Genomic DNA, 23,258 nt, shown 5'->3' on the forward strand with positions numbered 1-23,258 from the left:
CGGACGGAAAACTCAAGCTAGTAGCCTTCGAAAGCTTTTCCTGCGCAAACGCAACCTGGAAAGTGTACTTCGAAATCAGTGCCGTCACCAGCACCATGCCTTGGGTTCTAAATCAGCCTCTTCCAATAAAATAAATGCAAGCAATGCTTTTTGGAAGAATGCCGTTATGTTCTCTAGTGTCACTTGTTGTTCTCAACGTCTTTTCGGTGTCCTAAACTGCAAGAGCTGATCAAAATTTTGATAAAATCGTCCCAGCTTCGCGCGACCGCGTGACGTCACCAAAGGACCATACAATCAAAGACGAACACTCGATGCTGTTTGCATATGCGCATTCGAATTCCATTCTCCGTTCCCCTACGAGTCACGTATCTAAGTACAAGTGTTCGACGCCCACCAAGAACTATGCACTTTATTTTCTCTCGTTGTCTGACCCGCTAGCACATACCCCAGCGAGAATGAACATCATGCACGCTCAAAACAAAACGAAACAAAACAAAACAAAGTAAATGTTTGCAACGAAAATGCGCTCGCAGCAACCAAACAGAAAGCTGTTAGCCCAACAGAAGGACAGCTGACGGCACAGGCAAAACAGGAACAATAAAACACAGAAGAAATTGCGCTAAGTTTCTTTTTAGTTTTATGATGGTTGACGTGCTATGAAATTGTCAATACTTGAACGCGTGTCCGTTTCGGCATCACCATCTATAGCTGGCATCACCACTACATCGCGTTAGAAATTCCAGAAAGCCCGCTGCATAACACATGCTCGCTTCAGAGAGCTGTACTTTCTTACGCCTGGGGCATGGTCATCGCTAACTCTTCGCTTTTAAACGACCGTATTTGGAATTGCACAATTGCTACAGCCCTCTATTTTTCATACAACTGAACGGCAACAAGGCGTCGTGGATCAGTCTAAGAGTGACACTGTAGGCCTATAGACATTATTCGGTCGTGCCAATGCATGACAGGTGATTTTTCGCGTAGCACTCCGAAAGCAACCGTAGTTATTTATTTATAGAAGAAAAAGCCGCACCACATTGCTCTCCAGGCAAGCGCCAGAACCGATCGCTTACTCTATCCTGCGTTCATTGAGAACCAATGGAGGGCTTCCGATACGTACGTACAAGCACAGCTATCAACGTAGGCGAGCGTGTGTTAAAACCGCACAGTGATATTGCGAAACAGATGACGGTGAAATACTGAAAAATGAATACTGGAACGTCTCAACATATCATTTGTACTAGCCCACATTTGAAGAGCTGAACTGAGAAAAATTCGTCTCTTTCGTAAAGAAAGGCGCAACAAAAGCTAAATAGAAACAAGGAATAACGCTGAGTCTATACTAACGCTTATCTCTCCGAACACCCGCAATAATTACTCTTTACGAATTACAGATACGTGAATTACTGAAAGCAGAAGAGTGAAAAATGTAGTCTTTGTACATCCTCACTGGCTCTTTCTTGACGTGAAATTAGTCTTATAGTGCCTTCAGATGCGCTTAGAAACTAAAAGAAAAATGTAATTGCTTCACGCTAACATATTTGGCACTACTGTTGCATCGAAACGTGTGTCAGCTAGGAGGCTACTAAAGGTCAAACGCGTTCACGCATAAACAGAGCTAACCTAAATTTGACTGGACAAAAGAGACGCAGCACATGAACCGAAACATTTACCGCGAACAGAACCGGTATCAGATATTGAAGAGATATTGAATAGAGAGAGAGAGAGAGAGAAAGAAAAGAATACATAGAAAGGCAAGGAGGTTAAACCGAGGTAGTTCCGGTTGGCTACCCTGCACGGGGGGAAGGGTTAAGAGGGATAAAAAGAGAAAGATAGATTTTCAGGAAACTTATACCACAGTTTACGGAATTCCAGAGCGCCGGGCAAGTCGACGGCATCCGCAGCGCTGCCAGCGCCATCATGTAACTCTTTGTTCAACTACGATCCCTTAGAAACGTTCATGTGTTTCGCCAATGTCCCTGCTGTGAACGAGAAGCAAATAAATCTACCTTACGCTAATGAAACTTGTTTGTTTTCGGCGCATCGGCAGACAAGTGAAAGGAGGTCGTCGCGATCACAGTTCTTTGTGTTCTAGTTAATGTCAGCATGGAAAGATGGAGCCAGCAGCGTTACTAAGCACGTCTCTGGTGTTCCGCTACTTCGCAAACTGTAACACGCTTACAGAGAACCTAAATCTAATGAACTCTGCTCAGAAGAAGCCCTATTACTATGCACACGCGAATCATTGATAGTGGTTGCGAACGCTTTCACAACAACTTCTGTAAGACTTCTAAGTGAGCTTTCGCACTTTATAGAGCATCACAACAACAAAATACGCGCTGTCGGAACGCGTAACCAATGCGAGGCTTTGACGCTCAAATGTCCGAAGAAAAAAAAAAAGCCACACACACTTCCAAAGAAGCGTCACTATGCCACCATTCACATCGACGCCAACGTGACGACACACACGGGTTGCCGATTTTCACGTCGTCTCTTGCCACTGACGTCTCCGCAAAGACCATTCGGGATCGAAGGCGAAGAACAAATGGGACTACCGAACCACAATTCGATGGCATTGCGCTCTCCTAACATTTCCTGTCGTGCCGTGCAACTTGCGCACCAGGTGATAAACAGCCACATTTTACAGCGCTACAGTTGAGCAAATGCTCCAAATACTGTCCTTGTATGGTTTGCTTTCACGCACGCCAAGCTATCGCCCACTTCTGTGGCATGCTGACTACCAGACCAGAGCCCACGGTTCTACCTCAAACTACCACAGTTGCACTATTCTCCGAGAAGTAAAACAAAAAAGTCCACGAGATTCACGATTATCCAGCATAAGAAGAACATGTACGCTCCTACTCATTAGGATATCGTAACTAGCACTGAAGCCGACCATGTATCCCAAAAAGCTGTGTTGACGAATTCTTCGTAGCAGTGTTACAGCACGTACAAAGGGTATGTAGAAATAACAAGGAACAAGTCAGAGTGCTGACTTTCAACTAACAGATTTATCGAGGGCAGCTCTCCAATTGATGCCAAGGAGGCGTCAACATTTAAAAAGATAATGGAATGAAAAGAAGATAATCGCGCACCACCGCATCGCCGTCATACGCTAACAATCACAAAGGTCATCGCCTGTTTCTACTGATTAATACAAATTGACGGCACACCGACACAAACCGTTAGATGAAAGTCAATAGCGGTCTGTCCTCTTCCTTCTTGTTCTTCGCCCCCCCCCCTACAATTTGTGAGCACCGTAACACTGCTACATACGAAGAATGCATCACCAACTAGAACGCCAGCATTCATTACGTTGATGACGGTCGTAAGAGACGGTCAGGTGTCCGCTTGTGAACACGGGACACACTTTGCTTGCAGCTTAGAATCGTTGACTAAAAAAGTGGAAAGGAGAGGGGGTGGGGCACTGTCCTCTCCCACGGACGGTGGCTAACACTGGTGCACCATGGGCTGCAAACTGTGGTGCATCGGGTCGAACGCGCACGATGAGTACAACAGTCCCGGCGACGGGTACAGCCCGGGCTCGGTCTTCACCGACATGGCGGGCATGTCATCCAGCGCGGAGGGCCTCGACTGTTGCTGCGGCTGCTGGTGGTGGGGGTGGTGGCTCGAGTGGTGGCCCGCCTGCTGGGAGTGGTGAAGGTGTTGCTGCTGCTGGTGCTGCGTTTGCTGCTGCTGCTGCTGCAGGTAGGCGAGCGTCGTCAGGTCGTCCTGCAGGTGGTGTCCCGGCAGCGCAGGAGACAGTCTCTGGGCTGGCAGCGCCGTCTGGTGGGGCGCCGCGACGCTCATGCACATGCCGGCCATCAGGGGGGGACTGGAGCGCGGCGTGCACGGAACCGAGTCGCCACCGCTGGCGCGTCCGCTGGCACCGCCCCTGCATCGAGTGGACGACCGTCAGGCGGAAACAGAGTTAAACGCTGCGGCAGTCACAGTCGCATCAGCGCTTGCACTGCGACGGAAGGTTTCTACATTCAGCATCACTGCCTACCTGCTTGGTATTTATTGTGCTTGATACTTACGTATTGTGTGATGATAGTTCATTTTGTCTTGCTTTATCGCTGTCTCTCTTTATGCATATTCTTTTGTACTATACTGCTAATACCAACCTGAGTGCTCATGACTTCATGATTTACTTTCTTTCTTTAAAGATGTCACAGATTTATTAAGGTTTAAGGCGATTCAACTTTGCTTTGCTCAAACCAACCGATTCTATGCTGATCTTCCTCAATGGGTATGTGAAAAACTTACTGAGAACATCACCATCGTCATCACCAAACGAAAAACAAAAAACTCTTCAGATAGGAGTTCCTTGTAGGCCCCCACCACCCTTGTTTTCATAATCGTCAACGTCTTCACCAAAAGATTCCGGGAATTCTCATATCGAGTCGAGGACCTACAAGTACTTTTTACTTCCTAGGCTACTAATTAACGCAGGTAAAATCAACATCGTCTGCACACCGTGACGAATACTAAACTTCTCAAAACTTTAAAAAATTGTGGGGCTCCTCATACTACATTTGATCGATCGATATGCAAAAGAATACGTGTTGTCGCTGTTGGCCCCCGCCTGTTCGTCCGTGCTAACTCCAGAACTAACCGAACTGGAAATAATGTACTCGTCCTCCATTCAAAATAATTTTTATGACAAAATTTGTATAGTGGGCCTCTCGAAATACCGATCACACATCAAGTATGCTAGAGATAATCGAGAAAAGCACTACCGTGTAAACATCTCGGAATTTTTTGTACATCACAACCGAATCTAAACCCAAAACAATGAATTCGTTACATCACCAACATCATTTGTTCTATTATAAAAGATTTGTCTACCATGAGTCTTTCAGAGTAATGCTTATGACAGATCATACTTTGCCAGAGATCCTTCAGATAAACGCTAGTATGTGCATGTCATCAGGAGGGCCTTCGGTCTATGTCAAGGGCAACAAGCGAACAGGGCAGTGGAAAACTTATTGTTGGAGGATGACTGACTGTTGGCATAGTTGATGTCGCATTATAGTTATGGTAGACTAGCGCGATTTAATAACGGATTCAAAGAATGAAGTGGACAAGTGGACAAGTGGACACTTATATGGTTTGGAATGAGCAGCCTTTCTTTTTCAGCGTCAGGGGCTATGTATAGGCCCATGCGTAGGTCCTTTATTATATGATATACTTTTATCTAATAGTGGCAAAGCACTGCATTTTTCATTTATTGGGATGCTCGTTTTGAAGTCTTTCACATGTGTCGATGATTTATAAGTTCTTTTAACAAAGCAGGGTGGCCTTGCATCCCACAGCAGAAATGACAGCCGGGGCTAGTTGTTCTTCATTCATCTTTGAGATGGCTTCTCCAGCGCAAGAAACAACACGGACGACAGAGAAGCGCACACGGTCTCACAATCTGACGTTGGCGCATCTTTCAGTCTGTCCAGTATAGATATTGCCGCAGGACAGAGGGACCTGGTAGATTACATTTGCCGCACACGGAATGAATGGGCTTCTGCGTTAGACAGCACACTTAACTTTCTTTTTTAGATTCGGAAGAGTATAGGCTTGGGCTGGTTGGTAATACCTATAGTGACACATAGTTACATGTTAGCGCTTGTCCTGTCTCGCCTATGTCTATCGTCCTTCCTGTGCTTACCGTGTAATTTTTTTTTTTTGAGATTCGCCTTCTATACCCGGTGCTTCACATGTACGCACATGCTGGCCAACTTATTGGGTGCTGTGAAAGTGAATGCGACGTTCACACATTATCGGAATGCGACATTCTTTAAATTGTGTGCAAGCTTGGGAAGATGTGGCAGAGGCCCAGCTGATTTTGCCTATATTTTGCTTACTTGTCACGCCTGTGAGATGCGTTGATCCATCGTGCCACCTTCTCGTAGGACCTAGTTTCAATGTAGTCCCCCGTGTACTTAGATTTAGGTGCACGTTAAAGAACCCCAGGTGGTCAAAATTTCCGGAGTCCTCCACTACGACGCGCCTCATAATCAGAAAGCGGTTTTGGCACGTAAAACCCCATAATTTAATTAACAATGTAGTCCGGATACCAGGCCTTTTGTAATCTTGGAATCTGACCAAATGCACAGCTGTGCACTGTGTCCACACATGACTCTGACACGGTCGCTTGTATCTCCGATACAACCATACCGTCCTTCGTTGCTTTTGAACGGGTTGAGATGTTAAGTAAGAGTGGCATTTGCGACCTAGGTGAGTACTGCCAGTACACATGTTCAATGTGGAACATTAGTGTTAGGTCTAAAAACTGAAGGTTTGTTTGTTGGTAACTCAAACGTGAAATTGAGACCGCTTCCGTTTCGTTTGAATAGCTTGAGGATATCTACCACCCATTTGTTCGTGTCATCAACTGCACAGGATCAGTTAATCGTCAACAGAACGAAATACTTTGAATGCCAACCCATTCAATCGCTCCGGAATCAGCCTGCCGAATTTTCTCAAGAAGATGTTGCTAAGTATTTGTGCTACTCTATAGAGCCAATGCAAATACCACTCTTTTGTAGATGCACTTGATGGTGAACACCTTCTTGTTGACCATTATACTTCGTCAGCAATGTCCGTGTGTGGCTTCTCTGCTGTCCGTGCTGTTTCTTACATCCCATGCTTCTATTTTAACTGTTTTCAGTCAGCTCTGGCAAGGGCTGGTTTTCACCTACGAGATTCCTGACGCGGACGGGAAGCACTTTCTGGACCTTCAATTGAAGTTCAACACTGACCACGTGTGTTTGTCGTACTTTCCACTTTTCTAGGTTGCTGGCAGATACAATGACTCTTTGGTTATCTCGGCCCCCGTAATAAGTTGAAAAAAAAAAAACTCTGTCCTCGGATCTGCTTCTCAAGGTAAACGCGGAGGCCAAACAAAGCACGAGTGTTGCTCTGTAAAATGCTCCACTGGAGTCACTTACTCCATCGCAACGTCATGTGGGAGAATCTATACATGAACCAGATGGAAAGGTGTGTGAACGACCGTCCTGGGGAGCATGCTAAAAAATTTAAAAGAAAAGAAAGGGGATAAACACGCACGTTTGACCGCGCACGTTTCTGCGTCTTGGCGTGAACCACGAGTTCGGGAGACAAAGGTCCTAGGCAGCAGCAAAAGTTGCAAGTCTCGGTTGGCTTTGGAGGCATTCTTTATCAATAGGAATGCCTGTATTTGTGTAAGCAAAGCTTCGATAAGCTTGCGTTCGTCTGAGTGCGAATTCATGCAGGTTTGCTCTTCGATGCGCGAGAGACTTGAGCAGTGGTTTCTTCCCTTGTGATGTGATGACGCGACGGCGCATGCGCACAACAAATTATACAAATACGGTGGAGGGGGGGGGGGTGGCACGAGAGAATAAACAAGTGCTAGTAGCGTCCGTCCTTGCCCACTTCGTTCTTTGTGTCCGCTATTAGGTTGCGCTAATCTACCACGATTATCATCACTGGAGGAGTGGAATATTGCGCTCGTCTTCATAAAGCTTCTCTGATGTAAACGAATTTTCTAATTGGCGGGTGCCCGCCACAAAAAGAGCGATCGGCGTGATAGCCAAGATGATCACCGATTGCGGAAAATAGTTACGAAAGAGAAATTTTGTCAGTGCGAGCACTGCTCGGGCCCGTACTCACGATATTTTTTCCTGCACAAAACATCCGCGATAGGCCATCGCCGCGACGATTTTGTAATTACAATCATGCGTCACGGGTGACAAAAGAGCGGGTTAATGTGGAAGCGGTGTTATAACCAGAGAAGTTTTGTGAATGCGATCTGCATAGGGAACTGCGCATTTTGTATTCTGGGCTCATGTTCACAGAGATCGTATTGGCGGCGAGCTCCACCACTGGAAAAACTGGCGCCACCGTCGGCGTGATGTGACATGAGGGATCACGTGGACACAGCGGCTGCCTCGGCTGCTTCGGAAGTGCCGAAGCGAGCTGTAAACGGAAGTCTAAAGCACCGCGTGTGCCGCGGTTCTGATTAAGTGGTGAGGCTTTACCGCCTTGGGTGTCAATTTGACAACATCTGAAACTACTATAGTAGGTAGTGGCTGCCTTTGGAGGCGTGCAGCATGGTAGGATACTGCTCGGTGCCGCAGTGCCGGACGTACGCAACGGAGCCCGGTGTCAGCCTTATTCACACGTAGCCGCAGGGCAAGGAGCTAAGTGAAGCTTGGCTGGCAAAATTTAGAACCGGCAGACAGTCATCGGTTACAACTCGGGTATGCAGCAAGCACACACGCGAGGAAGATTTCTTCTACGGCGCCGGGACTGCGCGATGTTCGGTGAGTAGCAGAAACGCGCACTGAGACACTCGCCCGCGCCCGCTGCCCGACTAATGTCAGGACGGTTTGGTCTATGAACTTGTTGATGCTAGATACTGGCAAGTTCACTGGAACGGAAAGGGAGCGGCAGGACGCACATTAAAGAAAGGCATAGCATATGGTCATGTCTGGGTTAAGAATTAATGCGCTGCATTACAAGAAAGAAGCAGAGGGAAATCGCACGCTGAGAAGACCGATAAACATGCAGTGCGACGCTACTTGAGAAATAATATTGAAATGTCCAAGAACTTAGAAGACAAAAAAGATTGAATCGTCGTGACGGCGCATCACAGTCGCCGTAGGCGTCGAAGTCCCTATAACAAAATTATTTTTGAACAGTTCTGGTAGCGGCCACACAACAATGGTTGCTAGTGTACTTTCATATGCTAATATGCTGCGGCCTAACGCTCACAGCACGCGCGCGCGCACACGCACACACGCACACGCACACACACACACACACGCACGCACGCACACGCACGCACACGCACGCACGCGCGCACTCACACAAACACGCACACGCACGCACGCACGCGCGCGCGCGCGCGCGCGCACAGTGCGAAAACGCGCTCACAGCGAAAGCAAAACATTGTGCGCGGACATGCATCGGTCACTGCGAACCCATGCGATCGCTGCATTCAAGCTTCATTCTGTTATGCCCCATTTGTTTATACAGACAGCCTACTATAAAACATATTTCACGTAGTTTACTTTCAGCGTTTGCCTACCTATCACGCAAGAAACCGGTTCGGGAGACCCCATCGCGACGACCACGCGTAGTGGCGTTCGCTGTATGTATTCGCTAAAGAGATAGCGTCTGTAAACGATTCTGTGCTTGCCCAAGATTATTATATCGACAGTCCAAAACTTCCCTCGTTTTGAGAGTACCTACATAAATGTCCAGGAGGGCTGCCGCGTGGTGTTTTTATTGAGCGCCGTAAGCGAAACCTGTGAGGAGTGCGCCGCGTGATCCGTCATACTATGCGAGGGAGGCGCTTCCGACAGATGGCGACTACGTAACTTCTCGCCCCCACTCCCCCGAAAAGGTCGTAATAGCAGTTGACAGCAAATCGTGGTTTCGGACACGTTATTAAGCAAATTGCCTTTTTTGTTTATGTCGCCGCCTAGGAATGTTTCCCTTCGCTAACTCTTTCGGTTTGGTAACTGAACAAAAGTCATGACCTGCCGAAGAGGATAGCAATCAGTACTGCTTTGATTGCGTTCAGGTAGCGTTCGCCGGCTTTTTTCTAAGGCTGAGCGCGAAAACGTGCTTTTCGACCAGGACGAAGGACGGCAAGTCCTGTGGGCATGTTGACAAACGACATTCGAAATTTAGCGGTAACCATGCAGGCGGGTCGGCGGAACGGCAACGGCCTTGGAATCGGTAGACGTGACCGACCCGTCCGTGTAGATGTGATCGCGGTCCGCATACACTTCGCCGTGGAATATATTGAACAGGAATCACCATGCGTGTAATCCGCCGCGGTTGCTTAGTGGATTTTTCGTTTTGCTACTATAAGCACGAGACCCAGCCGATGCGGCCGCATTTTGAAGGGGGTGAAACTCAAGAACGCCCGTGTACCGTGCATCGGGTGGTCGTTAAGGAACCCGAGGTGGTAAAAATTAATGCGCGGTCCCCCACTTCGGGGTGCGTCGTATTCAGATTGTGGCTTTTGGCACGTAAAACCTCAGAATTTTCCGTTTTTAATCGCCGTGCAAATGGGCGGCGATCTGTGATTCTAACGCAACCCTTCAGAGCGTGCAGGCGGGCCTGAGTCATGGGAATTACGGGCAGTTCATTTCAAACGTAATGAAAACCTACGGTCTCGTTGTCGGAAAAGGGCATGACGTTATTTCAAGTGGCTGCCTCATCATTGAGGGCATTTTTCGGCAAACTTCTTGCTCACAAAGTTGCCCGATTCGCCCATGATAACGTACGGACCATCATAGTGGAACAGCGCTAGAAAAACACGGAAAACAGAAGAAAGGACGAGGAAGGCGCCGTACCAACTAGCTCGCACCCTGACCTTATTCAGCATGGACCATGTTCACGCCAGTATCAAGAACCGACGCAGCTAGGAAACTTTAACGAAACGCCCGCGACCTCACGCTCGCTGTTTGTAAGACTTGGGGAAGTACTGCAAACGTCGTCTGCGCGTGCTCCACCCATCACTGAAGCTGCGATCCCCATCAAGCCTTTCCCGGTACGACACGGCAGCAGAGTGTCGTATCGAACCGGAACGCGACCGAAAACCGCAGCTGAACCGTTAGTTTATGCTGAACCGGAACCGAACCGAACCAATATTTTCTCCGTCATATTCGAACCGAACTCGAAACGCTACATTTTTTGGAGGGACCTTTCCGAATCGGTTCGACCACGGGTTCAGCTCGGCGTCATTAAAGTTCTACGACCATGGCGTGGCATGCTGATGCGTTGTTGGCGATTGTAGACCACACGTTTTGGGTCCATTGAGCGCAGTACGTGGAGTGTTGCCGCAGGAACAGTCACGTCGCTCAACACACATTGGCTCACTCAATTGCACGCACGATCGTCAGGCCTATGCTATCGTCGGCGCGTGAATGGCGTCGCCGAATCCGTGTAGTCGCGGGTACTATGGTGATGATGATGACCATCATCATCCTATTTTATGTTCATTGCAGGACGAAGGCCTCTCCCTGTGATCTCCAATTGCCCCTGCCCTGCGCCAACCAATCCCAACTAGCGCCTGCGAATTTCCTTATTTCATCACCCCCACCTAGTCTTCTGCCGTCCTCGACCGCGCTCCCCTGCCCTTGGCACTCATTCTGTAATCGTAATAGTCCACAGGTATGCATAGTATGACGTGTAGAACGAGCAATTTCACGAAAACAAAGACGCGATGTATTACGCTTGTCGGCTGAAGAATGCTATAATGAGATGTGTATGCAACGTACGACAAAATATATATACTCTAAGGAGTTCTCCTTTTTGTGTGTGTGTCACCGTTTCCCAAATACTCATTCCAGGGGACTGGCCCGAGAATTGGCACACACCTAATACAGCACGTATACCTAGTGGCCCCTGAACCAGTAGTAGCCCAATTATAAGGTATTTCAAAAAAATCAAAGAAGCCGCTGAATATCATGCGAATATTCTTTAAAGGCCCCGTCGCCTTTAGAGATACATAAAAGCTGCAGCTGTACGTACAATATTTCTGTCCCAGTTTACTTGTTTTATTACGCAGAACAAAGGTGCGCTCACTACTAAGTGCGTACATTCGCTTCTGTGCTATATTATATGTGCATAACGGAGCACATCCTCTCCATCTAGCGGGAACACACACACACACAACACGTGAAACCGCGACAGCCGAATTTCGCATCGCGGTGTTCTTTTTCATGATTTATGAACATGAAATTAACATAGAGGTTGGAGCTTTTATTGGCGCTGGGTAATCCTCTTCACAGGCCCATGCAATACTAAAATCATAAGAAAAAAATTTGAAAAGCGCTAGAGAAAGTAAAATAGCACGAACACTTGCGTTCTGTGCGAAGAGCCGCGCACAGAAAAGAGTAATTAATGAGCGGTATGGCGCATTCATGTAATTTTGGGATCTTTAGACGGTATTGCTTTTTGTTTATGAAGCAGTTTGCGTTCGCCCTCTGGAGAAAACCAGGGTATAGCATGTATAATTAGGGAATGCCAAAATGTTTGCGCTTGTCCAACATCTCTGCTCATCCGGCAAAAAAAAAATAATAGATAGAAAAACAATTATACCGTGTGTATCTAGTTCTTTTGCACAAATTATTTTTTTAATACTCGCATTTCTTCAATGGTTACACGCATTAATCTAAGCGGTACATATTTATTAGGGGCATTAATACATTACTTATGCCGAGTATTATTTCGTTAACTTGATCGAGACGCACGGAGTTCTTGAGCGAAACTAAGTTAATTGCGACTGCTCACTTTTGCAAAATGATACTCGTTCTCTAAGAACTATACGTTCCTTCATTCGTATTTCCTTAAATGAACCCGTAATACATTAGTAGTTAAGCGTTACATGAAGCACATTAATTTTCTGCACTATGGACAAAGAGTGCGGGCAACGTCGAAGAAGTACTCAGACGAATGTTCAGTGTCTCGCCTTTCTTGCTTTATTACATGTACCTGGCGACTCCGCAACTATAGTAAGGTTCCATGATTCCACGTATCCGCAAGAGGTCAGTAATTATATTTCTTTCGACGTTTACTCTGCGCTTCAGAGCATTCGATCGACACGGGATAAGAAGTTTGGTGTGTTGGTCCAACGCGCTGCACACTTCTAACCTTCTCTCCCCTAGTACTCTGTAGCCTAGGGTTTGTCCAGCGCGATTGTAAAACTACACCACCAACCCGTGCATCAATGACACCACGTGACGCACTAGACGTCAATATTCATGACGTACAGAGCAACGTTTGCGTCATAACCTATCCGTCAAGAAGTTACGCTTGCTTTGACGCACGCTGTGAATTCGTCGCAATAAAAAAAATGGTACAGTTTATGATTCTCTACATGTTCGAGGAACTTTGGCATCGTACCGCAATCGCGGATTAGGCAGTCATCTTAGAAAGCAAAACAAAACAAAAAAGCAGGACAACAATTTTGCGACAGTACTCTTTAGGAATCGATGAAAGAGACCGCCACGAAGAGCGGGGTGGGAGGGGGGGGGGGGGTAACCCATTGGATAGCCACACAGGGAGCCATGAAGCCCATTGAATGCACGAGTTCCCGAAATGCCTATTTACAACAGAGCATGGCACCTTACTCTTGAGATGCTTCCATGTTAATGCCTATGGAAAAAGACCCGCCGTGGTTGCTCAGTGGCTATGGTGTTGGGCTGCTGAGCACGAGGTCGCGCGATCGAATCCCGGCCACGGCGCCCGCATTTCGATGGAGGCGAAATGCTGAAGCACCCGTGTACTTAGATTTAGGTGCACGTTAAAAAACCCCTGGCGGTCAAAATTTCCGGAGTCCTCCACTACGGCGTGCCTCATAATCAGAAAGTGGTTTTGGCACGTAAGACCCCATAATTTTTTTTTATGAAAAAGAGAAAGTAGTATACGCCATAATTAAGTGAACTTGCATGTTCATTCAAGAGCACCGTGTGTTTCGCCGGGAACCGGTGGCATGCGAATTTTTTTTTTTCGTACCAATTTTGAAACCGAATTTACCTGTTCAGAAAGCCCCAAACCAGCTTCAACCGTAGTAATTTTCACTCAGCTGGAGCCGATCCAGAACCGAGCCGAAAAGTGTGAATCTGATCCGAATCCGTAAAAATTTGGGTTCGACACTCCTCGCTACAGTGCTGGGCCGTCGCCTCTGACTGGATGTAGACTTCCCAAATTCGTACTCCTTCTTCATGAGGATGGCTTGTGCAGAAACCATTGAGCCCTTCCTCTCATACTGCAGCTACTTCAACGTCCAACGTCAGCCTCTTCGCAGCCCACTCAGCCAAATGAACGGTCGACCGTTTACAGAGGCAAATATCCTAGGTATACATGGAATTACACATCAACGAAAAAAGCTACGCGTGCTTCAAAAAAAAAAAAGCGGACCTATTATAAAGGTCCGTTTTACCATACCATGTCCGGTCCTATATAAACGGACCGGACAGGCCGCCATTGGAATATGAACCTGGCAACGTTTAACGCTAGAACATTATCTAGTGAGGCGAGTCTAGCAGTGCTATTGGAGGAATTAGAGGGCAGTAAATGGGATATAATAGGGCTCAGTGAAGTTAGGAGGCCGAAAGAAGCATATACAGTGCTAAATAGCGGGCACGTCCTGTGCTACCGGGGCTTAGCGGATAGAAGAGAACTAGGAGTCGGATTCCTGATTAATAAGAATATAGCTGGTAACATACAGGAATTCTATAGCATTAAAGAGAGGGTGGCAGGTCTTGTTGTGAAACTTAATAAGAGGTACAAAATGAAGATTGTACAGGTCTACGCCCCTACATCCAGTCATGATGACCAGGAAGTCGAAAGCTTCTATGAAGACGTGGAATCGGCGGTGGGGAGAGTGAAAACTAAATACACTATACTAATGGGCGACTTTAATGCCAAGGTAGGCAAGAAGCAAGCTGGAGACAAGGCAGTGGGGGAATATGGCATAGGCACTAGGAATAGCAGGGGAGAGTTATTAGTAGAGTTTGCGGAACAGAATAATATGAGGATAATGAATACCTTCTTCCGCAAGCGGGATAGCCGAAAGTGGACGTGGAGGAGCCCGAACGGCGAGACTAGAAATGAAATAGACTTCATACTCTGCGCTAACTCTGGCATCATACAAGATGTGGATGTGCTCGGCAAGGTGCGCTGCAGTGACCACAAGATGGTAAGAACTCGAATTAGCCTAGACCTGAGGAGGGAACGGAAGAAACTGGTACATAAGAAGCCGATCAATGAGTTAGCGGTAAGAGGGAAAATAGAGGAATTCCAGATCAAGCTACAGAACAGGTATTCAGCTTTAACTCAGGAAGAGGACCTTAGTGTTGAAGCAATAAACGACAATCTTGTGGGCATCATTAAGGAGTGTGCAATGGAAGTCGGTGGTAACTCCGTTAGGCAGGATACCAGCAAACTATCGCAGGAGACGAAAGATCTGATCAAGAAACGCCAATGTATGAAAGCATCTAACCCTACAGCTAGAATAGAACTGGCAGAACTTTCGAAGTTAATCAACAAGCGTAAGACAGCTGACATAAGGAAGTATAATATGGATAGAATTGAACATGCTCTCAGGAGCGGAGGAAGCCTAAAGACAGTGAAGAAGAAACTAGGAATTGGCAAGAATCAGATGTATGCGTTAAGAGACAAAGCCGGCAATATCATTACTAATATGGATGAGATAGTTCAAGTGGCTGAGGAGTTCTATAGAGATTTATACAGTACCAGTGGCACCCAAGACGATAATGGAAGAGAAAATAGTCTAGAAGAATTCGAAATCCCGAAGGTAACGCCGGAAGAAGTAAAGAAAGCCTTAGGAGATATGCAAAGGGGGAAGGCAGCTGGGGAGGATCAGGTAACAGCAGATTTGTTGAAGGATGGTGGACAGATTGTTCTAGAGAAACTGGCCACCCTGTATACGCAATGCCTCATGACCTCGAGCGTACCGGAATCTTGGAAGAACGCTAACATAATCCTAATCCATAAGAAAGGGGACGCCAAAGACTTGAAAAATTATAGACCGATCAGCTTACTGTCCGTTGCCTACAAAGTATTTACTAAGGTAATTGCAAATAGAATCAGGAACACCTTAGACTTCTGTCAACCAAAGGACCAGGCAGGATTCCGTAAAGGCTACTCAACAATAGACCATATTCACACTATCAATCAAGTGATAGAGAAATGTGCAGAATATAACCAACCCTTATATATAACTTTCATTGATTACGAGAAAGCGTTTGATTCAGTCGAAACCTCAGCAGTCATGGAGGCATTACGGAATCAGGGTGTAGATGAGCCATATGTAAAAATACTGGAAGATATCTATAGCGGCTCCACAGCCACCGTAATCCTCCATAAAGCAAGCAACAAAATCTCAATAAAGAAAGGCGTCAGGCAGGGAGATACGATATCTCCAATGCTATTCACAGCGTGTTTACAGGAGGTATTCAGAGACCTGGATTGGGAAGAATTGGGGATAAAAGTTAATGGAGAATACCTTAGTAACTTGCGATTCGCTGATGATATTGCCTTGCTTAGTAACTCAGGGGACCAATTGCAATGCATGCTCACTGACCTGGAGAGGCAAAGCAGAAGAGTGGGTCTAAAAATTAATATGCAGAAAACTAAAGTAATGCTTAACAGTCACGGGAGAGAACAGCAATTTACAATAGGCAGCGAGGCACTGGAAGTCGTAAGGGAATACATCTACTTAGGGCAGGTAGTGACGGCGGATCCGGATCATGAGACGGAAATAATCAGAAGAATAAGAATGGGCTGGAGTGCGTTTGGCAGGCATTCCCAAATCATGAACAGCAGGTTGCCGTTATCCTTCAAGAGAAAAGTATATAATAGCTGTGTCTTACCAGTACTCACCTACGGGGCAGAAACGTGGAGGCTTACGAAAAGGGTTCTACTCAAATTGACGACACAGCGAGCTATGGAAAGAAGAATGATAGGTGTAACGTTAAGGGATAAGAAAAGAGCAGATTGGATGAGGGAACAAACGCGAGTTAATGACATCTTAGTTGAAATCAAGAAAAAGAAATGGGCATGGGCAGGATATGTAATGAGGAGGGAAGATAACCGATGGTCATTAAGGGTTACGGACTGGTTCCCAAGGGAAGGGAAGCGTAGCAGGGGGCGGCAGAAAGTTAGGTGGGCGGATGAGATTAAGAAGTTTGCAGGGACGGCATGGCCACAATTAGTACATGACCGGGGTTGTTGGAGAAGTATGGGAGAGGCCTTTGCCCTGCAGTGGGCGTAACCAGGCTGATGATGATGATGATGATGATGATGATGATGATTATAAAGCAGCCCGAGTCTGCTACTGTGGATGTGAACTATCCTTCTCATTTTCCCTTCTTTTTTCTTCAATCCCTCATCCCCACTCCATCGTTCAGAGTAGCCAACCGAACGTCCGTCTGGTCAACCACCCTGTATTTGCTTCTCTTTCTCGACCGTGACAAGGTGAGTGGCGAGTGAGCGAACGAGTGAGTCGTTCAGTCACGAGTCCCAGTCGTTCAGTCATAGTCGTTCTGTCGATAGGTCAGTCGGTAATTAGTTCAGTGAGTCAATCGGCCAGTCAGCCAGTCTCGCAATAGAATGCTCGTGGCAAACCTCCGCCAAACAAGTGGCACACAAAGCATCAATCCTTCAGACACAATGAGAAGGAGCGTCCGGCGTTTGAACGCCGTGCGCGCCTTGCCGACAGCATGGCGACGACACGGGTGTCGTCCTATCTGTCGCTTCCGTACCTTTGCACCTTGACGCCACTAGTCGCGATCGCCGACAGCATAGCGTCGTTTTTGTTTGCTTGCTTCCCACATCCTCGCCAAACGTCTCTACTGCGCCTTCCCGTAGCCGTTGTTGTCGTCGTCGACGTCCAGGGAAAGAGAGAGGCAGACGGCAGCAACGCTCACGCACAGCTTTCAACCAATGGCAGCGCAGCGGCGGCAGACGACAACGCCACAGCGCTGTTCACGAAGGCTGTTCATCCGGGCAGGCGTCGGCGGCGGCATTCCATGCAAGCAGAGAATCAAAGGCACGCCACCGTACGCCATAACTGGCGCCGGCTCCGTCAGGTGCGAAAGGGTGGTTTCGGATGACTACGACGTCCTAGCCCGGACGGCGTCGAGTCAAGCGCCGACCGGAAGAGGCGAGCGATGAACGCCGGTGCCATATTCGATCCCTGCGCGCCGTCCCTCCTCCAGCCCATACCTCGGCCCTCGCGGCAGATCGCTCGTCTTTTTCGCTGGTTTTTTCCCCGAGCCTATACCTTACACCACCGGCGCCACCGAGTCTGATCAAGAGCTTGTTTCCTTCATTTTTGTTTTCTTTTGTTCACTGTTCTGCATCATTTTTTTCTCTCTCTCTCGGTTAGCTTTATTTGTTCTCTTTGTGTTTCCCTATCATGGCGGTTGGCCGTGTGGTGGGTTTGTGTTTGGTTTTGTTCGCCTGCCTGTGCGTGCGCTGTTCGGCGGGCCTTTCTTTTTTTTTTCTTTTTTGGCGGCACGCATCGAATGACAGATCCGGTGTCCGGTGTTGTTTGCCCGTTTTGTGTGCATGCCGCCGCGTGCGCAGCGCGCGCGGAGTCAGGGTTGGCTCTTCTTGTTAGGCCGAGGCGAACCGCGATATGCGAACTTGACGTCATTGGTTGGAGCTGCGGCGATGCCCAACCCTGCGGCTTCGACCGAATGTCCTAAATCTATCTCGTTGCTTCTTCTCCCTTGTTTCCTGGCGACTTCGTCTGTCAGCCCGCCTGCCCCAGCGCAGCAGAACGAAGCTACACCAAATCGGCCCTTTTCAAGCTCTGCTGAATTTCGTTAGATGAACACTGGGCGTTGTCACGTTATCGCAGTATCGTGTAAGACCTTACATACGGTCCCTGTTCAGGCGATTCTCTATGTCTAGTTTTCTTTTTTTATCGGCAGCGATACAATGCGTTCATTTTATCCATATCTCCGTTTCTGTTGCCAACGGCGACGGCTGGGACGAAAAGGCTTTTTACAAGCAGATTATTGTCTCTATCTGTCTCCTATAGTGGCGTGTGTGCGTGCTTACTCGCAGTCAGTCATAATAACAAAACAATAGCCAACATCCCGTCAAGGTGTCCTAACAAAACATAATTAAAAGAAAAAAATAGACGCCATGTTCAGTTTTGCCTATCACAGCCATTGTTGCCTTTTTGCGTTCCAATGAGATCTTGTGACGCCACAGATTTCGCGTTATTTTTGCATATTGAGGGGTTTTCTGTTCAGGAGCAAGTCTCAAATGTTTTCCTGCTCTGTCTTTCCGTCACAGTGCAATGCTTTCATTTTTGCCGTGCCCAATAAGTTGCATCATAAAGGAGCCGTTACTGCATCGTTCGCGAATTTCAGGGTTAATATCGCTACCGCTGATGTCACTTTCATTTCGTGTCCTGGCTCACCATAGCTTTCTGTATTCGGTTTAACCGAACCAACTCGCCGTACCCCGGAAGTGAACCCCGGGAGCTTGACTTTGGTATTCTTTCTTAGCGTCCATTAATTGCATCAACGCTGCCACGCAGCACGCAGCCAATGCAGCCAGAGAACGACGCGGAGTGACTTTACTATGGTGCAATACTAAGAATTTAGTGCAAGAAGCCAGCGCGCTCATGCTCCGTGCTCCTCGCTGTCGCAGTGCACTGGCCGTCCGCTGCTGGATGACGAAAGCAGGACGTCACCTGGAAGGGCGCGGCTTTGCGCTCGCTGCGGCTTCCCAGTTTCGGTTTCGCGCGCTCCGCTAGCCGAAATTCGTCGTGTTCCGCAGGTAACCGTTTCTTTCTTTTTTCTTCCCCCCAGATTCAAACACTGCCATAGCTTTCACGGAGAGTTTGCTCCAATTTCCTAATTACGATGGCATGGTACGGTATGGCATGGTATGGCATGGTATGGTATGGCATGGTATGGTATGGTAGGGTATGGTATGGTAGGGTATGGTATGGTAGGGTATGGTATAGTAGGGTATGGTAAAACTTTATCCTGGTCCTTCGGAACGCGCGTTAGCACGTAGTGGGCCGCTCCCACGTCGGTGTACAAAAAGGCTGAGCCTTTCCGCTGCGTCGCGGGCCCGATGGACAGAAAAACCGCCTGCTTCTTGGCCAATCCCCCATAGTGGGTATGTGCCACTGTCTGGGACACAAGACAAGACAAGACAGCCCATAGCGGTGCTTCAAGATCGTGGCCGCTTTAGGGGAGTCTCCCATTTGGACGACGTGACGCGGTCGCGTAACGAGGGACACCGCCAGAGCATGTGAGCCTGCTAGCATTATAAAAAAGGTTGCAAGTTAAATAATGGTTTTTTGGTTAATTAGCGACCAATTACCGCATATCACCCGTATGGGAGAGGCCTTTGCCCTGCAGTGGGCGTAACCAGGCTGATGATGATGATGACCCGTCACTCCGTGGTCGCCGCCACCACCGACGTCATCAGTGACACGTCGCCGCTGGAATCGTCCATTTATTTCAAAACGACGATTTTTAAATAGTACGTGAATTCTTCGCAGAAGCACTCGACATAAATTGCATCTGTGCTGGACAGCGGTGTGTGTGGCACTGCATTCTAAAGTTGCCACCTACTATAGGCCACAGTCTTTTTTGTTTTCTCTCTTTCTTTTTGTGAAATTGATGGTTTGTCGTTTGTGCGCGGATGACCAAAAAAGCTTGGGAGGATTGCGGAGAAGATTCTGCACTACACTCAGCCATTCCTGTAGGAATCGAAATTACTCACGAAGCACATCGGACTGAACGAAAAGCCAAAAGGGAAACTATAATGTGAGAATTTATTGCAGTCTCAACAGATCTCTCTACGTATTTTGTGTAAACTCAGTTGAGCAGATGGTCGAGTTTTCCTGAAGTTTCGTGATATGTACACAATGCTGCATCACGTAAACATTTATTTGAGTCGCATTTCTGTAGCCTATAGCACTTGAGGCCGTATGTATGACCTAGGCCGCGTGCCAGCAGCTTTCAAGTAACTTTTGACCGTAAACTGCACAATTAGCACTGCGAATTTAGGAATTTGGGTGTCATAAGCTGCCTACAATACGCAGAGCTTGTGATAAATATATGGGTTCGATAATTGCGGTAAACTGCACTGGAAAACAGTGTGCGGACAAATGATTCCCCTTATTTTTTTTCTTTTCTTCTTTCTTTTGTAGTGAAGATGAACAGATATACATTTGTGACGCCAAATCCCAAATTGGAGCGGGAAAAGGTAAATTCAGCCGGCGATGGCGATGCAGATTCATCGTCAGTTTGGGCTCCCTGTGCATGGCTGCATTTACTTCAATGGTGCCGACCGTTACGACGCATCCAAAAGCTATAGCGCACCATGTCCCTAATTTTCGCCTCCAGTACGCGTGTGCACAGAGGTCGCTGGCTGATGTTCCATCCAAAGTGAGCGATGGACCGCTCACTTAAGGCGTACACTACTTAGACCTTGGCTGGATGGCAAATCCAGTTGCAGAGCGAATCGGGAATCATTTGCATTCCTACAGAGGTACGGGTGCCTTGAATCGCGGCTGTGGAAAGTCCGGCTGACAGAAGACCATATCTTCATGCCTTTCAGTCCACGTAGTCGCAGCTCGTAATTCTCCATCTCCCCCCTTGCCCTTTATAGCGGGGCGGAGTAGCACAACTTTCTGTATAGCAGTGAACCGAAAGGTGCGGGGGTGGAGCTTTTGTACGTTTCGCGCGGCGTCAAGTACTCCGGTAGTGCTTTGACAGCGCTTTCAGTTGTCTTGGAACAGACATTCAAACAGTGCGCGTGCGATTGTCTCTTGCGTTTCGCCGCAGGCGGAAGAAAACGGCCCTTCATGTCTCATTTAAATAGGATACGTGAGATGCTTGTGTTTTCAGATCCCTCGGCTATAATCTACGGCGCGAAAAAAGCCTTCTTCGGAACTGTTCTTAAGAGCGACCCGTTACTTGCCTGTGCTTTGCCTCCATGGAGTTCCCATCATTACCACAAGACTTGATCCGCGAATACAGAGGAGTCAGCCTCAGGCCAGCCTTTTCTGCCATTCCCCCAAACAAATGCACATATATATATCTCTCAAGCTGAAAAGCATTGCACCGCCCGCGTGAGATATTACGTCGGGCGACCGCAACAATCGAAATGGGTCGTAAATAAGCGGGTCGCATTTCACACGCGCCGGTTGACGGGACTTACCAGATCGCAATGAAACGCAGCCGTCGGCAAAAAAGAAAAAAGAAAAGAAAAAACAATGTACTCGAAGAAAAGCATAGTTGGCTCAAGCGCCAAACCTCGCGTTCTGAAAGTGCGAAGGTCTGGCTGGCCACAGCTGTTACACGCGCGGCCTGCACGCCATACCCGAATGACCTCGCCATTGCAGCGCCACTTCCTCAACCAAGATAAGCATAGCGGCAGCTGTCAACAACGCCTTCTTCAGACTGCTTCACAGGCGCGCTCTGGTGGGTGTCGCCTGGAGTAAAACTATACGCGCTGGCATGCGTCGATGCTCGCCGCTTTCGTGATTTTTTTTTTCTTGTTTTGTTTCGTTGTTCGAATACACTTTGGTTTGATCGACGCGAGGCCTAGTTCCCACGTTCGACGCACGAACCACAGACCAGCACTCACAGATTCAATCGATGCTGTAGAAGAAAGGTGAGAAAAAATCAGCAGACTTGAGCCATTTATCCAAGTGACAGCAACGGGCTGTCGGAACGTTGTTGTTGTTGTTGTTGTTGTTGTTGTTGTTGTTGTTGTTGTTGTTGTTGTTGTTGTTGTTGTTGTTGTTGTTGTTGTTGTTGTTCAGTTGCTTGGCGCTACCCACTCTGGGGGATGCGTTTAGTGCGCGCAACTCCTTCAGCCCGTTCTTCTTTTATTTTATTTTTGCATCCATAAACAACTTTCTTGGCAACCATTTATTTAGGTTTTTGGAAAGCTGGTCATACAGCAGCCACCCATTCTTTGAAAGCTTGTTTGCAACCAGGTTCTAAAGATGTTGAGATGTTATTGATGTTGTTATTTTTAAAAAGAGACTAGTATTACGTGCACGAAATTGATTCTTTGTATTTTATGTAGTTAGCGGTCTCTTTGTACACGCCAGTACATGCGCGGTACCTAATTTAAACAACAAAGATATTCCCGTTGTAAATATGTGCGCCTGCGTTTGATTATTCGATTCAATATTCGGCACTTACTGTTCGTATTCTAAAGAAGTTTACATTCGCCCACCTTTAGATAGGTTAAAATGAACCAAAATGGAGCTTAGAATATTAGCGCGCGGTTTGCAAAAAGCCGTTTGATTCAGTAGAGGTATCAGCAGTCATAACGTAATTGTGTAATCAAGGAGTACAGGAGGCATACGTGACTATCTTGGGAAATATCTACAAAAAGCCCACAGTTGCCTTGGTTCTCCACAAGAAAAGTAAAAAGTTGCCGATGAGAAAGGGGTCAGGCAAGGAGACACAATCTCTCCAATGCTATTCACTGCATGCCTAGAAGAAGTATTCAAGCTATTAGAATGGGAAGGCTTATGAGTGAGGACCAACGGCGAATATCTCAGAAACTTTCGGTTTTGCAGATGACGTTGTCGTGTTCAGCAACATTGAGGGCGCATTACAGCAAACGATTGAGAACGTTAGTTGAGAAAGTGTAAGAGTGGTGTTTAGTATTAATATGCAGAAGACAAAGATAATGATCAATAGTTTGGCAAAAGGAACAAGAGTTGAGGATCGCCA

At 47.3% G+C, this 23,258-nt stretch overlaps 1 protein-coding gene across 1 annotated transcript in view; it reads right to left on the reverse strand.

The window, feature by feature from the left end:
* Positions 1-390: 390 nt before the first annotated feature.
* The window catches only part of LOC142587882 (uncharacterized), a 71,302-nt gene continuing 48,434 nt past the window's right edge, over positions 391-23,258 (reverse strand). The window contains exon 6 of the mRNA XM_075699203.1: positions 391-3,895. Within this exon, the coding sequence (XP_075555318.1) occupies positions 3,451-3,895 (445 nt within the window). The 3' untranslated portion in view covers positions 391-3,450. The remainder of the gene's footprint in view (positions 3,896-23,258) is intronic.

Source organism: Dermacentor variabilis, chromosome 7 (assembly GCF_050947875.1).
Source record: "Dermacentor variabilis isolate Ectoservices chromosome 7, ASM5094787v1, whole genome shotgun sequence".
In the NCBI taxonomy this organism is placed as follows: Eukaryota; Metazoa; Arthropoda; class Arachnida; order Ixodida; family Ixodidae; genus Dermacentor; species Dermacentor variabilis.